Source organism: Cuculus canorus, chromosome 1, assembly GCF_017976375.1.
Source record: "Cuculus canorus isolate bCucCan1 chromosome 1, bCucCan1.pri, whole genome shotgun sequence".
NCBI lineage: Eukaryota > Metazoa > Chordata > Aves > Cuculiformes > Cuculidae > Cuculus > Cuculus canorus.
This window is the reverse complement of record NC_071401.1, coordinates 349,562-365,089: the sequence shown is the minus strand read 5'-3', so window position 1 is coordinate 365,089 and position 15,528 is coordinate 349,562. Positions and strand designations below refer to the sequence as shown.

Below are 15,528 nucleotides of genomic sequence, written 5' to 3'. Positions count from 1 at the left end.
TAGGCATGGTGGGGCTAGGCTGACAGTTGGACTGGATGATCTGAGCGGTCTTCTCCTACCTCAATGATGCCATGATTCTACGGCACGGGCAGGAGGAGAAAAATCCCTGTCCAAGCTCAGCAATGTCCCTTCCTGCTCCCATAGGAGCCTTTTTTGCTCACAGGGATATTGTTAGCAGAAACCCCAGGACTGCAAGGTCTGAGACACAGCTCTTGTCGTTCCCACCCAGCGCTGGCTGCTTTTTTTGGGGGGGTCTGTTGTTGAGGGGACCCTTCTGCAAAGCTGCAGAGCCAGCCAGACCTGCAGCAGGCATAGAGCTGGGAAGATCAGCCAGGTCCCTTGGAGCTCAGCTGCTGCTTAGAAGGATGCTTTTTGGGGAAAGCAAAGGTTTGGCTTAATGTGAAGTCTCTGGACTTGAGATGTGTGGAGGGGAACCTGTTCTGCACGCTGAGCTTCTGCCCAGCATGGTTACATCCAAGCATCCTCCTGGAGCAGTGGAGTCCCTCTCCCCTTCCTACAGCAAGGCCAAGTTTGCCCAAGGAGCTCTGGGCTCCCTGGGGGACCAGAGGTGAGGAAAGAAGTTGGAGGAGAGCAGCCCTCGCCTTTCAGGTGTGGGAAATCTCCGGCACAGGCAGGGGCTGGGGAAGCAGTGGATGAAGGCAGCGTCCTACACCATCAAAGCCGAGCGAAGGAAGCTGGTGGCACCTGCTCTTGAGAAGTGGAGCCTTGAGAGCCCTGCAAAAGGCCCAGAGTTCCCAGAGAGTGGCTTCATGTCTCCTGTCTAAGCTCCTGAGAACAGTTTCCAACTCTCCCAGTACGTCTGTGCTCCATCCCACGGGATTTTCCCTCCCCAGCCTGGTTCACGGCAAACAAGTCCAGACCTTCACTCTGTGGGCTGATCCTGTGCCAACACCGACTTGGTTATGCACCTCTTTCCCCCCTGGGTCTGCAAGGCCCTGGGAATGGCTCTTTCTGGCCACTTTCTGCTCTCCTGATCTGCAAGTTTATGCTGAGCACCAGCAGAGCTGTGTCAAAAAGACTGAGTCCAGAGGAATTCCCTGTTGGAGCAAAATGGGACTGGAGGACGAAGGTACCAGGAGAACTCCCAACTCCAGACTCTGCACTCATTGGACTGTAGGGACACTGCAGACCACGAAGGATCAGGACTTGGGGGACCCACTGAGTTGCCAGAAAGAGACAGGAGAGCGGCTGCCCTGCTGGATTCCAGCATGAGCGGAGGGACTCTGCAAACCCCAAGGATCAGTACTTTGGGACCAGGTGAGTTGCCAGGTTGTGCTGCTGGATTTCAATGTGAGCACAGGGATGCAGAGGACTTTCCCAGTGCCTCAGGGCTTTGTTCTTCCAAGGTTTTCTCCTCAGGGCACTGTAATTCATGACACCGTGTTGTCCTGTGGTGTTTTAATCGCTCATTTCATCTGCACAGGCAGGAGATCCTAGAAGGAATCTTCTCTATGGGTCTGGTTTTCCACCCCTTTCTCTCCCCTCTGCTCACCTCCTGCTCTGGCAGGAGATTCTGGATCTCACATCTCACCCAGAGATCCTGGTAGGGACGTATTTAGGCATTCCCATATCCCTAGAGGAGCAAAGTCATCTCCTGTCCTCCTGATCAGCTGTGCTGGTCTGTGCTTCACCCTGGGGTGGACGTTGCCTCTGGGCACAAGGCAGTGATGAGGAAAACCCTGAAATACCATCTCATGACACCTCTTACCTTGCCCTCAGAGGCAAAACCAGTTGTAAAACTCAGTTTACAGCAAATGTAGGGTTGGATGCAAGCCTGTGCAGCTGTCCCTACAGCAGCAGATCCAGACCCCAGCCCCACCGCAGCCCATTTCTGCTAAACCCAGAGGCAGAAAACAAGCTGTCACACCTTGAGGGTGGCAGGGTTTTATCTTGGGTTGCAGCGAGGAGCTATCTGGCGCAGGGCTCGCAGGGCGTGGGCGGTGATGGGTTGCCCACAGGCGATAGAGGGGGAGCTGGGCACTGCTGGGGTCCCAGCCAGGGGCTGTCGGGCTGATAGCAAGGTGTCGCGTGCTGCTGCAGCCAAGGATGCTCTGCCAGTCTGAGCACAGCAATGGGAGAACTGGTGCGGCAACGGTCCAGCAGCAAAGAGTGTGTTTGTGGTCGCCAACAGCTGGAAATTCCACCCTGGCTCCCTCGGCCCCTGCCCCATCGCTCTTTCTTGGGAATTGTCCTTCTAGCCCTCACTTGAGCTGTCCTGCGCTGTGTCCCCACCAGCCCCGCGCTCGCCTGGGCTGCCCAGGGCAGAGGTTCTGGCAGGAGGACACAGGTTGGACCCGTTTGCCCGGAGCCTGTGTCCCTCTTGTGCCAAGAGGGGAACCCCAGCGAGGGGGAAAGCAAACCCACTCACTTGTAGGCAAGAAAAACACTGCCTTAAGTCAGTCTTGGAGACATCTCATCAGGAATAAAAGAGCCGGTTTTGCTTGTTTCAGAGTTGCCTTGCCTATTTCTGGATTGCTTTTGCCTATTTCAGGGATGATTTGCCTATTTCAGGGATGATTTTACCTATTTCTTACTGCTTTTGCCTATTTCTGGGTTGTTTTGCCAATATCTAGGTTGATTTTGCACAGTCTGGGTTGATTTTGCCTATTTCTTATTGCTTTTGCCTATCTCTGGGATGCTTTTGCCTATTTCTGGATTGATTTTGCCCATTTCTGTGTTGCTTTTTTTCCCATTTTTGCGTTGCTTTTGCCTTATTTCTGGGTTGCTTTTGCCCAGTTTCTGGTTGGATTTTTCCTATTTCTGGGCTGCTTTTGCCCAGTTTCTGGGCTGAGGGATAACTCAGAACTTGCTTAATTAAATCTTTCTCTCCTCCCTGAGTATCTTAGCTCCGATGCCCAAGAGCCTCCCATCCCTTCACCACTGAACTCCCAGAGTCCTGTGACACCAGACCAGCTTTAGGGCTGGGTATATCTGGATGAATCCCTCGACAGGGATAGAGGGACATGGATGGATGAACAGGGTAAGGGCACATCCGACCCTGTCTCCAGGCAGCATCACCGAGACCCAAATTTCAGACCAAAGAGACTTCCCACAAAACTAAAGCAGTGCAGTAAAAGGCTGTAAGTCAATTAAAATGCTGAGGCCCCCACTTGTGTGATAAATAAATCATTATGGGCATGAAATTTCAGCAGGAGCAAGGGTGCTTGGCACTTCTAGGAGCCGGGCCTCAAGGGCACAAAGGGTTAAACCTACATCCTGGAGTTAGAGATCCACATTAGGGGCAGAGAGGCATTGGTTTGACCTGCAGGTGTGTTTTCCCTTTGTTTATTGGCACAGGAATAGTTGGAAATGTCTCTGTCTTGGACACGAATGTTGTGGGCGATGGGTTGCAGCTCAGTTGGATCCTTCTTCTTGCAGCAATAACACCAGGCTTTGCCTCCTGGCTGTAAAACTCCAGCCTGCTCCGGGTTTCCACCTGTACTTCTCCTGTCTGTGCTCTTTCCTATACTCCCTTTCCATCCTAAGGGTAAAAATTGCATTTTCAGGCATTCTCCTTGGCTTTCATGTTCAGACCAGTGACTGAAAGGTCCCATCCAGGGAAAGCTGTGAAAATGATGGCTATTTAGATGGGTTATAAGGAAGAAACTGTTCACGCTGAGGGTTGGGAGGCCCTGGCCCAGGTTGCTCAAGGAGGTGGTGGAGATCCCCTTCCTGGAGGTGTTCAAGGCCGGGCTGGATAGGGCTCGGAGTGCCCTGTTCCAGTGGGAGGTGTCCATGACTATGACAGGGTTGGAACTGGATGGGCTTTGAGGTTTCTTCCAACCCATACCATTCCATGATTCTAAGGAATCCATTACTGTGGGGGTGGTGAAGTACTGGTACAGGTTTCCTGGATAGCTGGGAGATGCTCCGTACCTGGAAACATCAAAGACCACATTGGATGGCACTTAGAGCAACCTAATCCAGTGGGAAGTGCCCCTGTTCCTGCAAGGAGGTGAGACTGAATGGGCTTTGAGGTCTCTCCCCACCCAAACCATGCCATGATTCTATGATGCTATGACTCAGTCACCCTGCACGTCTCCAAATTCACTGCTGACCACATCCTGGATGGGTTCACTGCAGCTGCTCTGCTGGTTTCCTTATGGCCTGTGAACTTTTCTCCAGGCTCCAAAAGGGGACTTCAGGCTATGGGGCAAGGGCAGAGGTTGGGAGAAGAGACCAGCACCCACCTCTCCACAACCTCCTTTCAGGCATTCAGAGACAGTGATGGGATTGATCTTGTTGATGAAACGTCTGGAACGACTCAAGCCTCTCTCCACTCCATTTCCTTCCCCTTCCTTTCAGCTCTTGGTTTTTAACTATCCCATGAAAAAGCGATGCTGCTCCAGTAAAAACTAACCCTGAAGGCTCCAAGTGTGGGACCAGGAGCTGAGGTTTCTCACCATGAGCTGTGTCATTGCCTGCTTTTCTTCAGAGTCCAGAAAACCAGCACTTATTAATCATGTTTTTACCATCAGTGTTGTAGTTTATACTCTTCCTCCAAGCCTCTGTGTCTGATGCTGTCCCGCTTGTCCCAGTTCATCCAGCTGTCTCCCACCCCTCCCTGAGCCGTTCCTCGCTGCTGCTTCAGACGCAGAAGGAAAAAAAAGCATCATTATCTTTTCTCTTTCAAAGCTCAGCTCTGCAGAGCTGAAAACAAGACTCTCACCACAGATGAGGCGAAGGCGTTGCTAATAATAGAACCAGAGTTTGTTTCCAGAGTTGGGGCTGCCAGGAAACGCAGGCTGCAGGGCGAGAGGAGCAATGAATGACACAGCCACGCTGGGTCAGCTCTCGACATCCCCCGGCGGAGCATTACAGCTCTGTGCTGGCTTGAGGAGATCATCTGCCTGTGAATTTAGGCTTGGACATATTTGATTCCACCCTTTGAGCCCGGTCTTGTCGAGCCCAAAGAGTTGTCACTGGAGTTAAATTAAATTGTCAGTCAGTCAAAAGGAGGGCAGGAAGGCTCTGCAGAGGGACCTGGCCAGGCTGGATCCATGGGCTGGAGGGCAGGAAGGCTCTGCAGAGGGACTTGGCCATGCTGGATCCATGGGCCAAGACCAATGGGATGGGGTTCAACCAGGCCAAGTGCTGGGTCCTGCACTTGGGACACAGCAACCCCATCAGTGCTCAGGGCTTGAGGAATGGTTGGACTCGATGATCCAATGGGTCCTTTCCAACCTTGTGATTTTGTGATTCTGTGAAGAGCTGGAAAGCTGCCTGGAGGAGAAGGACCTGGGAGTGTTTGTTGACAGTGACTGAACATGAGCCATCAGTGGCTCAAGTGGCCAAGAAGGCCACCAGCATCCTGGCTTGGATCAGCCATGGGGAGGCCGGCAGGAGCAGGGCAGGGATCGTCCCCCTGCACTCAATGCTGGGGAGGCCGCACCTCGAATCCTGGGTTCATTCTGGGCCCCTCACTCCAAGAAGGAACTTGAGGGGCTGGAGTGCCTCTGGGGAAGGGTCTGAAGCCCAGGGATTCTGAAAGGTCTTTTTTGACCTTAATGATTCAATGATTCTATGAAAACTGACAACTTCTGAAGCCTTCAGGTATCCCCAGGAACCGAGGGGGCTGACCCTGTGTCTGCTCATTAGGTGAGGAACTACAGCAAGCAGCAGCCACCTTCGTGATATATTTATCAGCCACGAGCAGCACCCGCTCCACGTTGTGTTATCAGAGCCCTCTGGCAGCTTTCTCGCAGCTGGAAGGGGCCTCTGGGCCTTGCCCAGGGTTCAGAAATGTAAGAAAATGAATAATGTCTCCTAGGACCTTGTGGCAAGGATCTGAAACTTGGCCACAGATCTGGACACCCCAACGGGATAATAGCGATGGGCTCATGCTACTGCCCAGTCCGGCTCCAATGAGATCTATGGACCAGTATGGATCTGTAAGCGGAACAGGTCAGAGGGCTAGATGAAACCTCTTAGAGTGCCTACAGGCAGACTCAAAGTTCATGGTCTTGTCAGGTTGCCACACACCTCCTGCATCCTGGCTTTGCCTTCCTGACATGGGAGCGTAGCTCTATGGAATCATGGAGTGGTTTGGGTTGGAAAAGAACTCAAAGTTCATCCAGTTCTACCCCCTGCCATGGGCAGGGACACCTCCCACTGGATCAGGGGGCTCCAAGCCCCATCCATCCTGGTCTTGAATCCCTCCAGGAAAGAGGCAGCCACCACTTCTCAGGGCAACTTGTGCTGGGGCCTCCCCACCCTCACACCATCCCTCAAAACCCAGAGCACGAGGAGGTTCACTCTGTTTCACTAACACTTGGCTTCATGTACTTGGATCTCCAGTGCCCAATTCGGGTATGGAGGAACTGGACAGGCTGATGTTTTCCCAAGTTTTACCTAATGGAAAGTGCCTGCTCAGGAGAACAGAAAAGGGCTTCTCTGCAGACCTGTGTGTCCAGAAGAGCCTGTGAAGCCCCTCAGCTCATATATCATAGAATCATAGGATCATTGGTGTTGGAACGGACCTCTAAGCTCATCCAGTCCAACGCCAGCCCAACCCCACCATACCAACTGGTCCCAAAGTTCCACACCTACATGTTTTTTTAACTCCTCCAACAATGTGGACTCCACCCGGGCAGCCTCTGCCAGGGCTTCTCCAGGCTAAACAGCCCCAGGGCCCTCAGCCACTCTCAAAACCCTTGGGCTCCAGACCCTTCCCCAGCTCCGTTCTCTTCTCCAGATGTGCTCCAGCCACTCCAGGTCTTTCTTGGAGTGAGGGCTCCAGAACTGAACCCAGTAGGTTTTGGACTGGGGATCCATGGAATGAACCCACGTGGTGCAATGACACAGCCCATCCCAACCAGGCTGAGGAAACGTGGGTGCCTGCAGGTATTGCCCCTGATAGAGGATTCTGAGTGGTGAGGACCACTCAGTGCCCTCAGCGGCTCTTCATTAGAATTGTTCTTCAGACAAATAAGCTCATACATCACATCAGAGAAATACCCCTCGAGTTTGGAGAGCCTTGAACCCTGCAGAGGACCCAAAGGTTGGGCTCTGTCAGTGTGAAGGTTTTGTGAAGTACCTTGGCTCATGGGTCATTGCCTGAGGGTGGCTGGAGGGCACAGGATGGTGAGTGCAGGCAGTGGTGGGATGGATGGAGAGGGAGATAAGGGGACATTGTGTCCAGAGCCCGCCTGTTAATCAGGTCACAGGGCTTTTTCCTCGAAAACCACACCTCATCGCAGACTGACCATGGACAGATTGACCCACTGCTGGTGTGGACCCCCAGCCAATGACCCTGCAGCGGATGGTGGGGAGGAGCTGCTGGAAGCGGATAAAAGCCTCCGTGGGGTCTGCAGCTCAGCTACGAGCTCTGTGTCCTCCTGCAGGTCCCAGCAAAACTACCCGCCACCATGGTGCACTGGACAGCCGAAGAGAAGCAGCTCATCGCCAGTGTCTGGAGCAAGGTCAATGTGGAGGAATGCGGTGCTGAGGCCTTGGCCAGGTATGTCCATTTCCTGGGCATCTGCTCAGCTTTATCCTGAATAGACAATCCACTCCAGTTACTGGAGCATTAACAGTGTCTTCTTGTGCCCCCTTGTCTCTCCCCAGGCTGCTGATCGTCTACCCCTGGACCCAGAGGTTCTTTGATAACTTCGGGAATCTCTCCAGCCCCACCGCCATCATCGGCAACCCCAAGGTCCGTGCTCATGGCAAGAAAGTGCTCACCTCCTTCGGGGAAGCCGTGAAGAACCTGGACAATGTCAAGACGACCTTCTCTAAGCTGTCCGAGCTGCACTGTGAGAAGCTGCATGTGGACCCCGAGAACTTCAGGGTGAGCCACTCTCAGGACTTGACCCTTTTTCCCTTCATTCCACAGAGGAGATCAGTGCTGGGAGGGTTTAAAACAAGCCTAAGTAACAGCAATTTTAGTTACCAAACAGAAAGGGGAAGGCTAGAGTGGAAACTGGAGGCAAGGGGGAGTTTGGGCATTTGATAATTCCAGTTTGTGAGAGGTTTGAGGACCAACACAGGGAGATATGGTGGCTGGTCACTGGAACAGACTCCCCAGGGAAGTGGTCATGGCCCAAAGGCTGTTGGAGTTGAAGGAATGTCTGAAGGATGCTCTTAGTCATATGGTTTAAGTTTAGGTGACCCTGTGAGGAGCAGGGATTTGGACTTGGTCTTCCTTATGGGTTCCTTTCAACTGGAGATATTCCTGACTTGGTGATTTTGAGATCTGGAGGCCTGGAGTCTTGGCTTGATGTTGAGGGGGGCTGGGGATGAAGAGGATGAAGGACAGTGCCTGAAGGGTGCAGATGCTGTTTTAGTGCCATGTGTGACCTCCCCCTGGCACCTCCTGTCCCAGGGATGGGGACCACGTCACCTCCTCTTTTTCCAAGGCATGCAGGCATGAAAGGAGAGGGAAAAGGACATGTGGGATGGTCAGGGAGTGGGCACTGATGGGAAGAGATGAAGTCTGCTGTTAGAGACAGGTCTGAGCGTGGAGACAAGGTCACGAGATGAGGGAGGGGAGCAGGAGGGGAATGAAGCAAAAAAAATCATGGGAAAGGGGGGAGAGAAGACCCTGTGGCTGAAGAGAGGGAAAAGTTCAGGCTGGGAGAGATTGAGGGGGTTGGATGTGGCTGATGGTCTCGGTTTCATGCTCTGTTTAAGTCTGACATTAGGGATGTAGTGGGTAGACCTCAAGCTGACCTTAACTCCCTGCTCAAGTAGGAATGGGGTGGCACAGTAGGAAAAAGAAGAGAAAAGACAGAAAAGGGCTGGGAAAAGTGGGTGTGAGGAAAAGCAGAGACAGAAGAGGTGGACACTGGTGAATGCGGTCAGCGCGGGACTGTTTTCCTGCACAGAGAACTCGGCTAAAAGGTCTTCCCTGGGTGGCAACCTCCGGGACCCACCAGAGTTGGGTTCCATCCAGCCCCTTGTCCTTCAAAGGACGAAGGATGCTCAAATACCATACTGACATGATTTTCTTCCTTCTCTGCTCCAGCTCCTGGGAGACATCCTCATCATCGTGCTGGCCGCACACTTCACCAAGGACTTCACCCCTGCCTGCCAGGCCACTTGGCAGAAGCTGGTTGGTGTGGTGGCCCATGCTCTGGCCTACAAGTACCACTAAACGCCCCTGAAAGGAGATTTGTCTCTAACAGTCAATAAAAAAACCACATATTCTGGACCTCTTTTTGTGTTCCTGTGTCTGTGGGGCTGCTGGGGGGTTGGGAGGGAGGGAGCAGGGGACATGCAGGGGGACAATGGGATCAGGGCTGCTGGGAGAACCATGCTCCAGAAAGGGTGGCCAAAGAGTAGGCTGATCTTCCCAGCCATTTTGGGCTCTCTCCAAAAGGTATCAGCCTGCTCACTGCTGCCCTTCCTTGCCTGCCCAGCAGCGCTCTCCTGGATGTCCAGGGACAAAGTGATGCTGGGATGTCCCACCCATGGAGCTCCTGTGGGACATAGAATAATGGACTGGTTTGGGTTGGAAGGGACCTCAAAGACCATCCAGTTCCACTCCCTACCATGGGCAGGGACATCTCTTGCTGGATAAGGGGGCTCCAGGCCCCATCCAATCTGACCTTCAGCACCTCCAGGGATGGGGCCACTTCTCAGGGCAACCTGGGCCGGGGCCTCACCACCCTCACAGCAAAGCATTTCTCCCTAAGATCTCATCTCAAACTCCTCTCTTTCAGCTCAAAACCTCTCCCCCTCATCCTGTCCCTGCACTCCCTCATCAAGGGTCCCATCCCATCTTCCCTGGAGCCTTATCTCTGTGGCCTTCTCTGGATTTGCTCCAACAGCTCCATGTCCTTCCTGCTCTGATGACTCCAGAACTGGACGCAGAGTCCAGGTGGGGTCTCACCAGAGTGGAGGAGAGGGGCAGAATCCCCTCCCTGGCCCTGCTTGTCCCACTGCTTTGGATGCAGCGCAGGACATGGGTCATTTCTGGGCTGCGAGCTCATGTTGCCGGCTCACATTGAGCTTCTCCTCCCCCAGTACCCGAAGTCCTTCTCCTCAGGGTTTTGCTCAATCCATTCTCCATCCAACCTGGATTTGTGTTGGCAGTTGCCCTGACCCTGGTGCAGGACCTCGCCCTTGCCTTAGGTGAGGATGCTGGCACTGAGCAGGATGAGCCTGAACAGGATTGCTCAGCTGGGGAAGTAAGATCACAACAAATAAAGACATCCTCAAGACCTACTGGCTTAAGACAGAAGAAATACCATGTTTTGGGGGAGAAGGGAGAGACTGGCATGGATCCAGAGTGGCAGAGGCTGGGCATCGCTACCACTTCTGCCGATAAGGGCTCTGGTAAAGCTTGGCATGGGGTGTTGCCTCCTGCAACCAGAGTGACCAGCAAATTCTGCTTGGTTGCAGAAAGGTCATCCCTGTAGCTGCCTTTTGCCACCACCATGGTGGTTTATCTATTTTATAGATAAAGGGAAGGGATTATAAATAAAAGGGAAAGTTCCCATCCACAGAAGTGGGCAAGGCTCGGGACTGAGAGATCAAGAACAACTTAGGGAATCTTCCACTCATATCAAAGGGAACAGCCAGCTGGAAGGATGCTCAACGGAAGACTCCTGGGCACAGAGAACTCCATCCCAAGCAGAGAGCAACAGTTCAGTCATAGAACTAAAGGATGGTTTGGTTTGGAAGGGACCTCAAAGCCCAGTTCCACATCCCTGGTGTGTGGGCCAGCCCTTGGAATCAGGGAACAATTTGGGTTGGAGGAGACCTCAAAGCCCATCCTGTTCCACTCCCTACCATGGACACAGCCAGCTTCCATTGGATCAGGGGCCCCAAGCCCCATCCAACCTGGCCTTCAACTCCTCCAGGGGTGGGGAGTTTAACCGCTGCTCTGGGCAGCCTGTGCCAGGGCCTCACCACCCTCACCGTAGAACATTTCTTCCTAAGATCTCATCTCAATATCCCCTCTTTCAGTTCAAAACCATTCCTCTCGTCCCATTCCTGTAGTCCCTGATCAAGAGTTCCTCACCAGCTTTCCTGAAGCCTGTTTCCGTACTGCAAGGATTCCTGGATGTGCTGGATCCTCTTCCCCAAACTCTTGCCTTTGCCTGCTGTGCTGGTGTCCTCCTTCTACTCTGACTGGTTCATCTTTCCTTGCATTTCCCTACCTGCCCTTGCTTTTCCTTGGCTTGGATCCCCTCCTGCTGCTGAAGTGGATGTGTTTATTGTCTCTCCTGACCGCTGTCATAGCCAAGCTCAGCTCTTCCCTCCAAACTCTGTTCTGATTTCTTCCCTTCCAGTCAATGGTTTCTCCAACGCAACATTGCTTCCTACCAGCAAGCATTTGACTCTGTATTCCATCTCCATCCACCTTGCCTGCCCATATCCTGCCTCTCTTAGATCCCAGCCCCTTAAGTCCTGTCTCTTCTCCCCAAATCTGCCTCTTCCCTCTCCTCTTCACCATCCCAGCCCTCATCAAGCTCCCAGCCAGACCCCTCAGGGTCCCCCAGTTCCCTCTGGTGTGATTCCCTGTTACCAGGGGAAGCGGATCCACCTCAAAGGCACCACTCGGAACTACAGGCTTCAAGAGCCCAATGTTACCGCTGGCCTTGGTCTCATGAGGAAGACAAGCTGGACACATCACCCATGTGGACAATCACTCGCACCTGATACCAGCAGGAGTCTAGGACTAGGCTGCACCCTGCAAACCCAGCCCAAGGTTCATTTTAGCTGCTGACCCTCCAGGAAAAGGAAAACACCTCGTTACTGCATGGGCAGTAACTGATGACTCTCCCTTAGTCTAATGACTGGGTGACCTTGGGGCTCAGTTCTGAGCCTGCCCAAACCAGAAATGATGTGCACACCAAATAAAAGGCAGAACCAGGCAGGGATTCGTGCTCGTTTTTTTCAGAATGCAATCAGAACTAGGCAAAAACCCTGTCTGCCTGGGAAAAGCTGGATGGTTTTGCTCTATCAGGTGCTAGCACTGACAGACTCTGAGTGTAGACACCACTTAGGGGGGAAAAAAAGAGTTCTTTTATTTCAGAGCATGCCTCGTAGCCAAAAGAAATCAGCTGTCCTGGCAAAGCAGTATTGCTGCTATCAGTAGAGCTGTCCCAGTCAGATTGCTTCTTCGTGTAAAACCATCCAGCCCTAAGGAACAGCATCACAGGGCTCGTCTCTCACCGTGTGCAGGATGATATCTGTCCTCGTCTCTTCCTCCTGGCAGACACCTTTACAAATCAGAAGAGCATTGTCTTGTATCCTATTGACTGCTCCAAATGAAGTTGTCAGTCAGCTTTTCCAGCCCTTCCTCTGCTCTGTAACGTTGCTCCCTGCAGCTTCCCTATCTTCAAAAGCTGTGAGGTTTTTCCACCCTCCTGCTTGGCAGAGCATCTTGATCCAATGTGTTCCCTGCCCACAGGGGAGGCTGTCCAAGAAGAAGAGTATTCTTACCGGTATCATCTTGCAAACAGGGTCTTGATGCCCTGTAGGATGTGTTGATGCACTTGGACTCAGGCAAGAAGGCTGTGATGAAACCAGGAACAGAGCTTTGCCTGGTGGCTTCACCTGTAACTGGTGGCCAGAACTTAAAGTGAATTCTCTACTTGGCAACCAGAAGGACCTGGACAGGCTATGTGAAACTCATGGAGTTCAACAAGGGCAAGGTCCTGCACCTGGGATGGGGCAATTCTAAGCACCCATCCAGGGTGGGTGGAGAAAGGATTGAGAGCAGCCCTGAGAAAAGTGCTTAGGTTGCTGTGGGATGAAAAGCTCAACATGAGCCGGCAATGTGCACTCACAGCCCAGAAATGACCCATGTCCTGTGCTGCATCCAAAGCAGTGGGACAAGCAGGGCCAGGGAGGGGATTCTGCCCCTCTGCTCTGCTCTGGTGAGACCCCATCTGGAGCTCTGCATGCAGTTCTGGAGTCCTCAGCACAAGAAGGATATGGAGCTGCTGGGGCAAGTCCAGAGGAGGCCACAGAGATGACGTGAGGGCTGGAGCACCTCCTGTACAAGGACAGGCTGAGAGAGTTGGGGTTGTTCAGCCTGGAGAAGGGAGCAGGGAGACCTTAGAGCAGCTTCCAGTTTGGAAAGGGGCTCCTGGAAACTAGGGAGGGGGTCTTGATCAGGGAGTGAAGGGTTAGGACAAGGGGAATGGTTTTGAGCTGAAAGAGGGGAGATTGAGATGAAATCTTGGGAAGAAATGTTCTCCTGTGAGGGTAGGGAGGCCCTGGCCCAAGTTGCCCAGAGCAGTGGTGGCTGCCCCATCCCTGGGGGTGTTGGATGGGGATTGGAGTCCCCTGATCCAGTGGGAGGTGTCCCTGCCCATGGCAAGGGTATGGAACTGGATGGATTTTGAGGTCAGCTTCCAACCCATCCCATGATTCCATGATTCTGCTAGGTGTGTGAACTGGCTCCTGCACACGCTTTCTCAGTTAATACAGGCAGAACTAAGGAGGAGGCTGTAACACCAGTAAATTACTCTGTGGATACAGCTCTGAGGTTCTGTATTGGCAGAGTGGACTGGTGGGATCTGAGCAGCTTGGTTGCACCATCCCACAAGGGCAGTTTCAAATGCCCACCCCAGGTGTGAGGTGAGATGCTGAAGCAAGAGAAGCAGCAAAAGATAAACAAGCCCTGGGTCCTGCTGAGCTTCCCCTTATCATTCTTTCCTTGTCCTTCAGCCCTGTCCCACCCCATTCCACGTGACTGCGCCTCCCTTGCTGTCGTGGGCAGGAACATCTCCTATGCTTATGGTCTCCCTGCCAGAAGACATCGTCACAGAATCATAGAATGTTTTGAGTTGGAAGGGACCTTAAAGATCATCCAGTTCCAACCCCCCGCCATGGGCAGGGACACCACCACCTATCCAAGAAAATGATTCCTTCAAAGTGCTTCTCACGTCATCCCCAGACACGGGGCAGTTGTTGGATGGCAAAAGGAAGAAGCATGAGATTAAACTCCCTGGGAAAGACTTCCAAGGGCTTTTGAGTTTGGAGATTAGCCAGCAACAAAGACATTTTAAGGACACTTGCTGTGGTGGGCAGGCCCGGAGGCTGTTTACAACAGCTGGGCAGCGGTCTGGAACATGTTGGAGGCTTGAGCTGACAGTTAAGTAGCCCCAAAGGTGTCTGTGAGGACAGCAGGGTGATCCCAGCTGGGACACCGGGAGCACTCACTGTCAGAAACCCTGAATACTGTGAGACAGCAGAGAGACCCTTGGCAAATCCAAACAGCGCAGACAGCCCTGTCTCCAAGTTCTGCCCGGGATTTCTCCAGGGGATGCATCCATCTCACTTATTTTCATAAGAAAGAGTTCATTTTAAGTACATTTTAAAATCTTCTGCTTAGAGTGGAGGTCTAGAGAAGGTGTTGGGGGATGTGAAGCTCCACATGAGCTGGCAAGACGTGCTTGCAACCCAGAAACCATCCGTGTTCTGGGTTGTATCCAGAGGGAGGGGATTGTGCTCCTCTGCTCTGCTCTGTGAGACTCCACCTGGACCCTGCATCCAGTTCTGGAGTCCTCAGCACAGGAAGGACATGGAGCTGTTGGACCCGGTCCAGAGGAGACCATGGAGATGATCCAAGAGCTGAAGCACTTCTGCTATGAGGCCAGGCTGAGAGAGTTGGGGTTGTTCATCCTGGAGAAGAGAAGACTGCGGGGAGGCCTTAGAGCAGCTTACAGTATGGAAAGGGGTTCCAGGAAAGCTGGAGAGGGACTTTATACAAGGACCTGGAGTGATAGGATGAGGAGGAATGGCTTTAAGTTGTAAGGGGGAAGATTTAGATTAGATTTTAGGAAGAAAATCTTTATGCTGAGGGTGGGGAGGCCCTGGTCCAGGTTGCCCCAAGAAGCGGTGGCTGCCCCATGCCTGGAGGTGTTGAAGGCCGGGTTGGATGGGGCTTGGAGACTTCTGATCTAGTGGGAGGTGTCCCTGCCCATGGCAAGGAGTGGAACTGGATGGGCTTTGCAGTCCCTTCCAACCCAAACCATTCCATTCCATTCCATGATTCTTGAAACAGAAGCTCTCTCTCAGTGCAAGTCACTGCCCATGTTTTTCCCGGTGTTACCCTAAAGAGAGGAAAGAACAAGGAGGACCCAAAGACTGACAGGTCCTGCAAGAAGAGGACAAGGAGTAAACCACTTACACACCAGTGGTGCACTCAGAGTGAGGACCCAACCACCCCAAGGCTGAGTCTTCTGTCTTGAAGCCACTCAGCCTGCCATGGTTTGCAATATTTGAGGGTCACCAAGTCCTGCACACACCTTCCTCTGAGGACTCGCTTGGGACCTGCACAGTGCCGTGCTTGGACTTGAGTGGAGATCAATGCCACAGTTCAGTAGGGAGGAGCAAGGCTGGAAATCAAAGACAGCAGGAGGGCAGCACGCCAGCCCATCGTGGTGGTGGATCTGGGCATCTTGCCCTGGGGCCCCACCCTGACGCCGTGTCCCCTCCCTCGTGGTGCCAGGACTGGGCCCCCCCTGGTTCGGGGGGGCTCAGCCAATAGAGGGGTGCATGGAGGAAAGGAGGGGCCCAGCGTAGCGTATAAAAGTGGGCATGGAG

At 53.0% G+C, this 15,528-nt stretch overlaps 1 protein-coding gene across 6 annotated transcripts; it reads left to right on the top strand.

The window, feature by feature from the left end:
* LOC104055972 (hemoglobin subunit rho) lies at window positions 1–9,156 on the top strand. Of its 6 annotated transcripts, none has more exons than XM_054068296.1 (5): window positions 1–1,278; window positions 6,716–6,864; window positions 7,365–7,480; window positions 7,588–7,810; window positions 8,987–9,156. In XM_054068296.1, the coding sequence occupies exons 1-5, from the start codon at window positions 1,230–1,232 to the stop codon at window positions 9,113–9,115; spliced, it is 666 nt and encodes a 221-aa protein (XP_053924271.1). In that variant the 5' UTR covers window positions 1–1,229; the 3' UTR covers window positions 9,116–9,156. The 6 variants fall into 6 exon arrangements, with proteins under 6 accessions (XP_053924271.1, XP_053924287.1, XP_053924295.1 ...); XM_054068287.1 differs by lacking the exon at window positions 1–1,278 and adding an exon at window positions 5,233–5,925; XM_054068312.1 differs by lacking the exon at window positions 6,716–6,864.
* The last annotated feature ends 6,372 nt before the right edge of the window (window positions 9,157–15,528 follow it).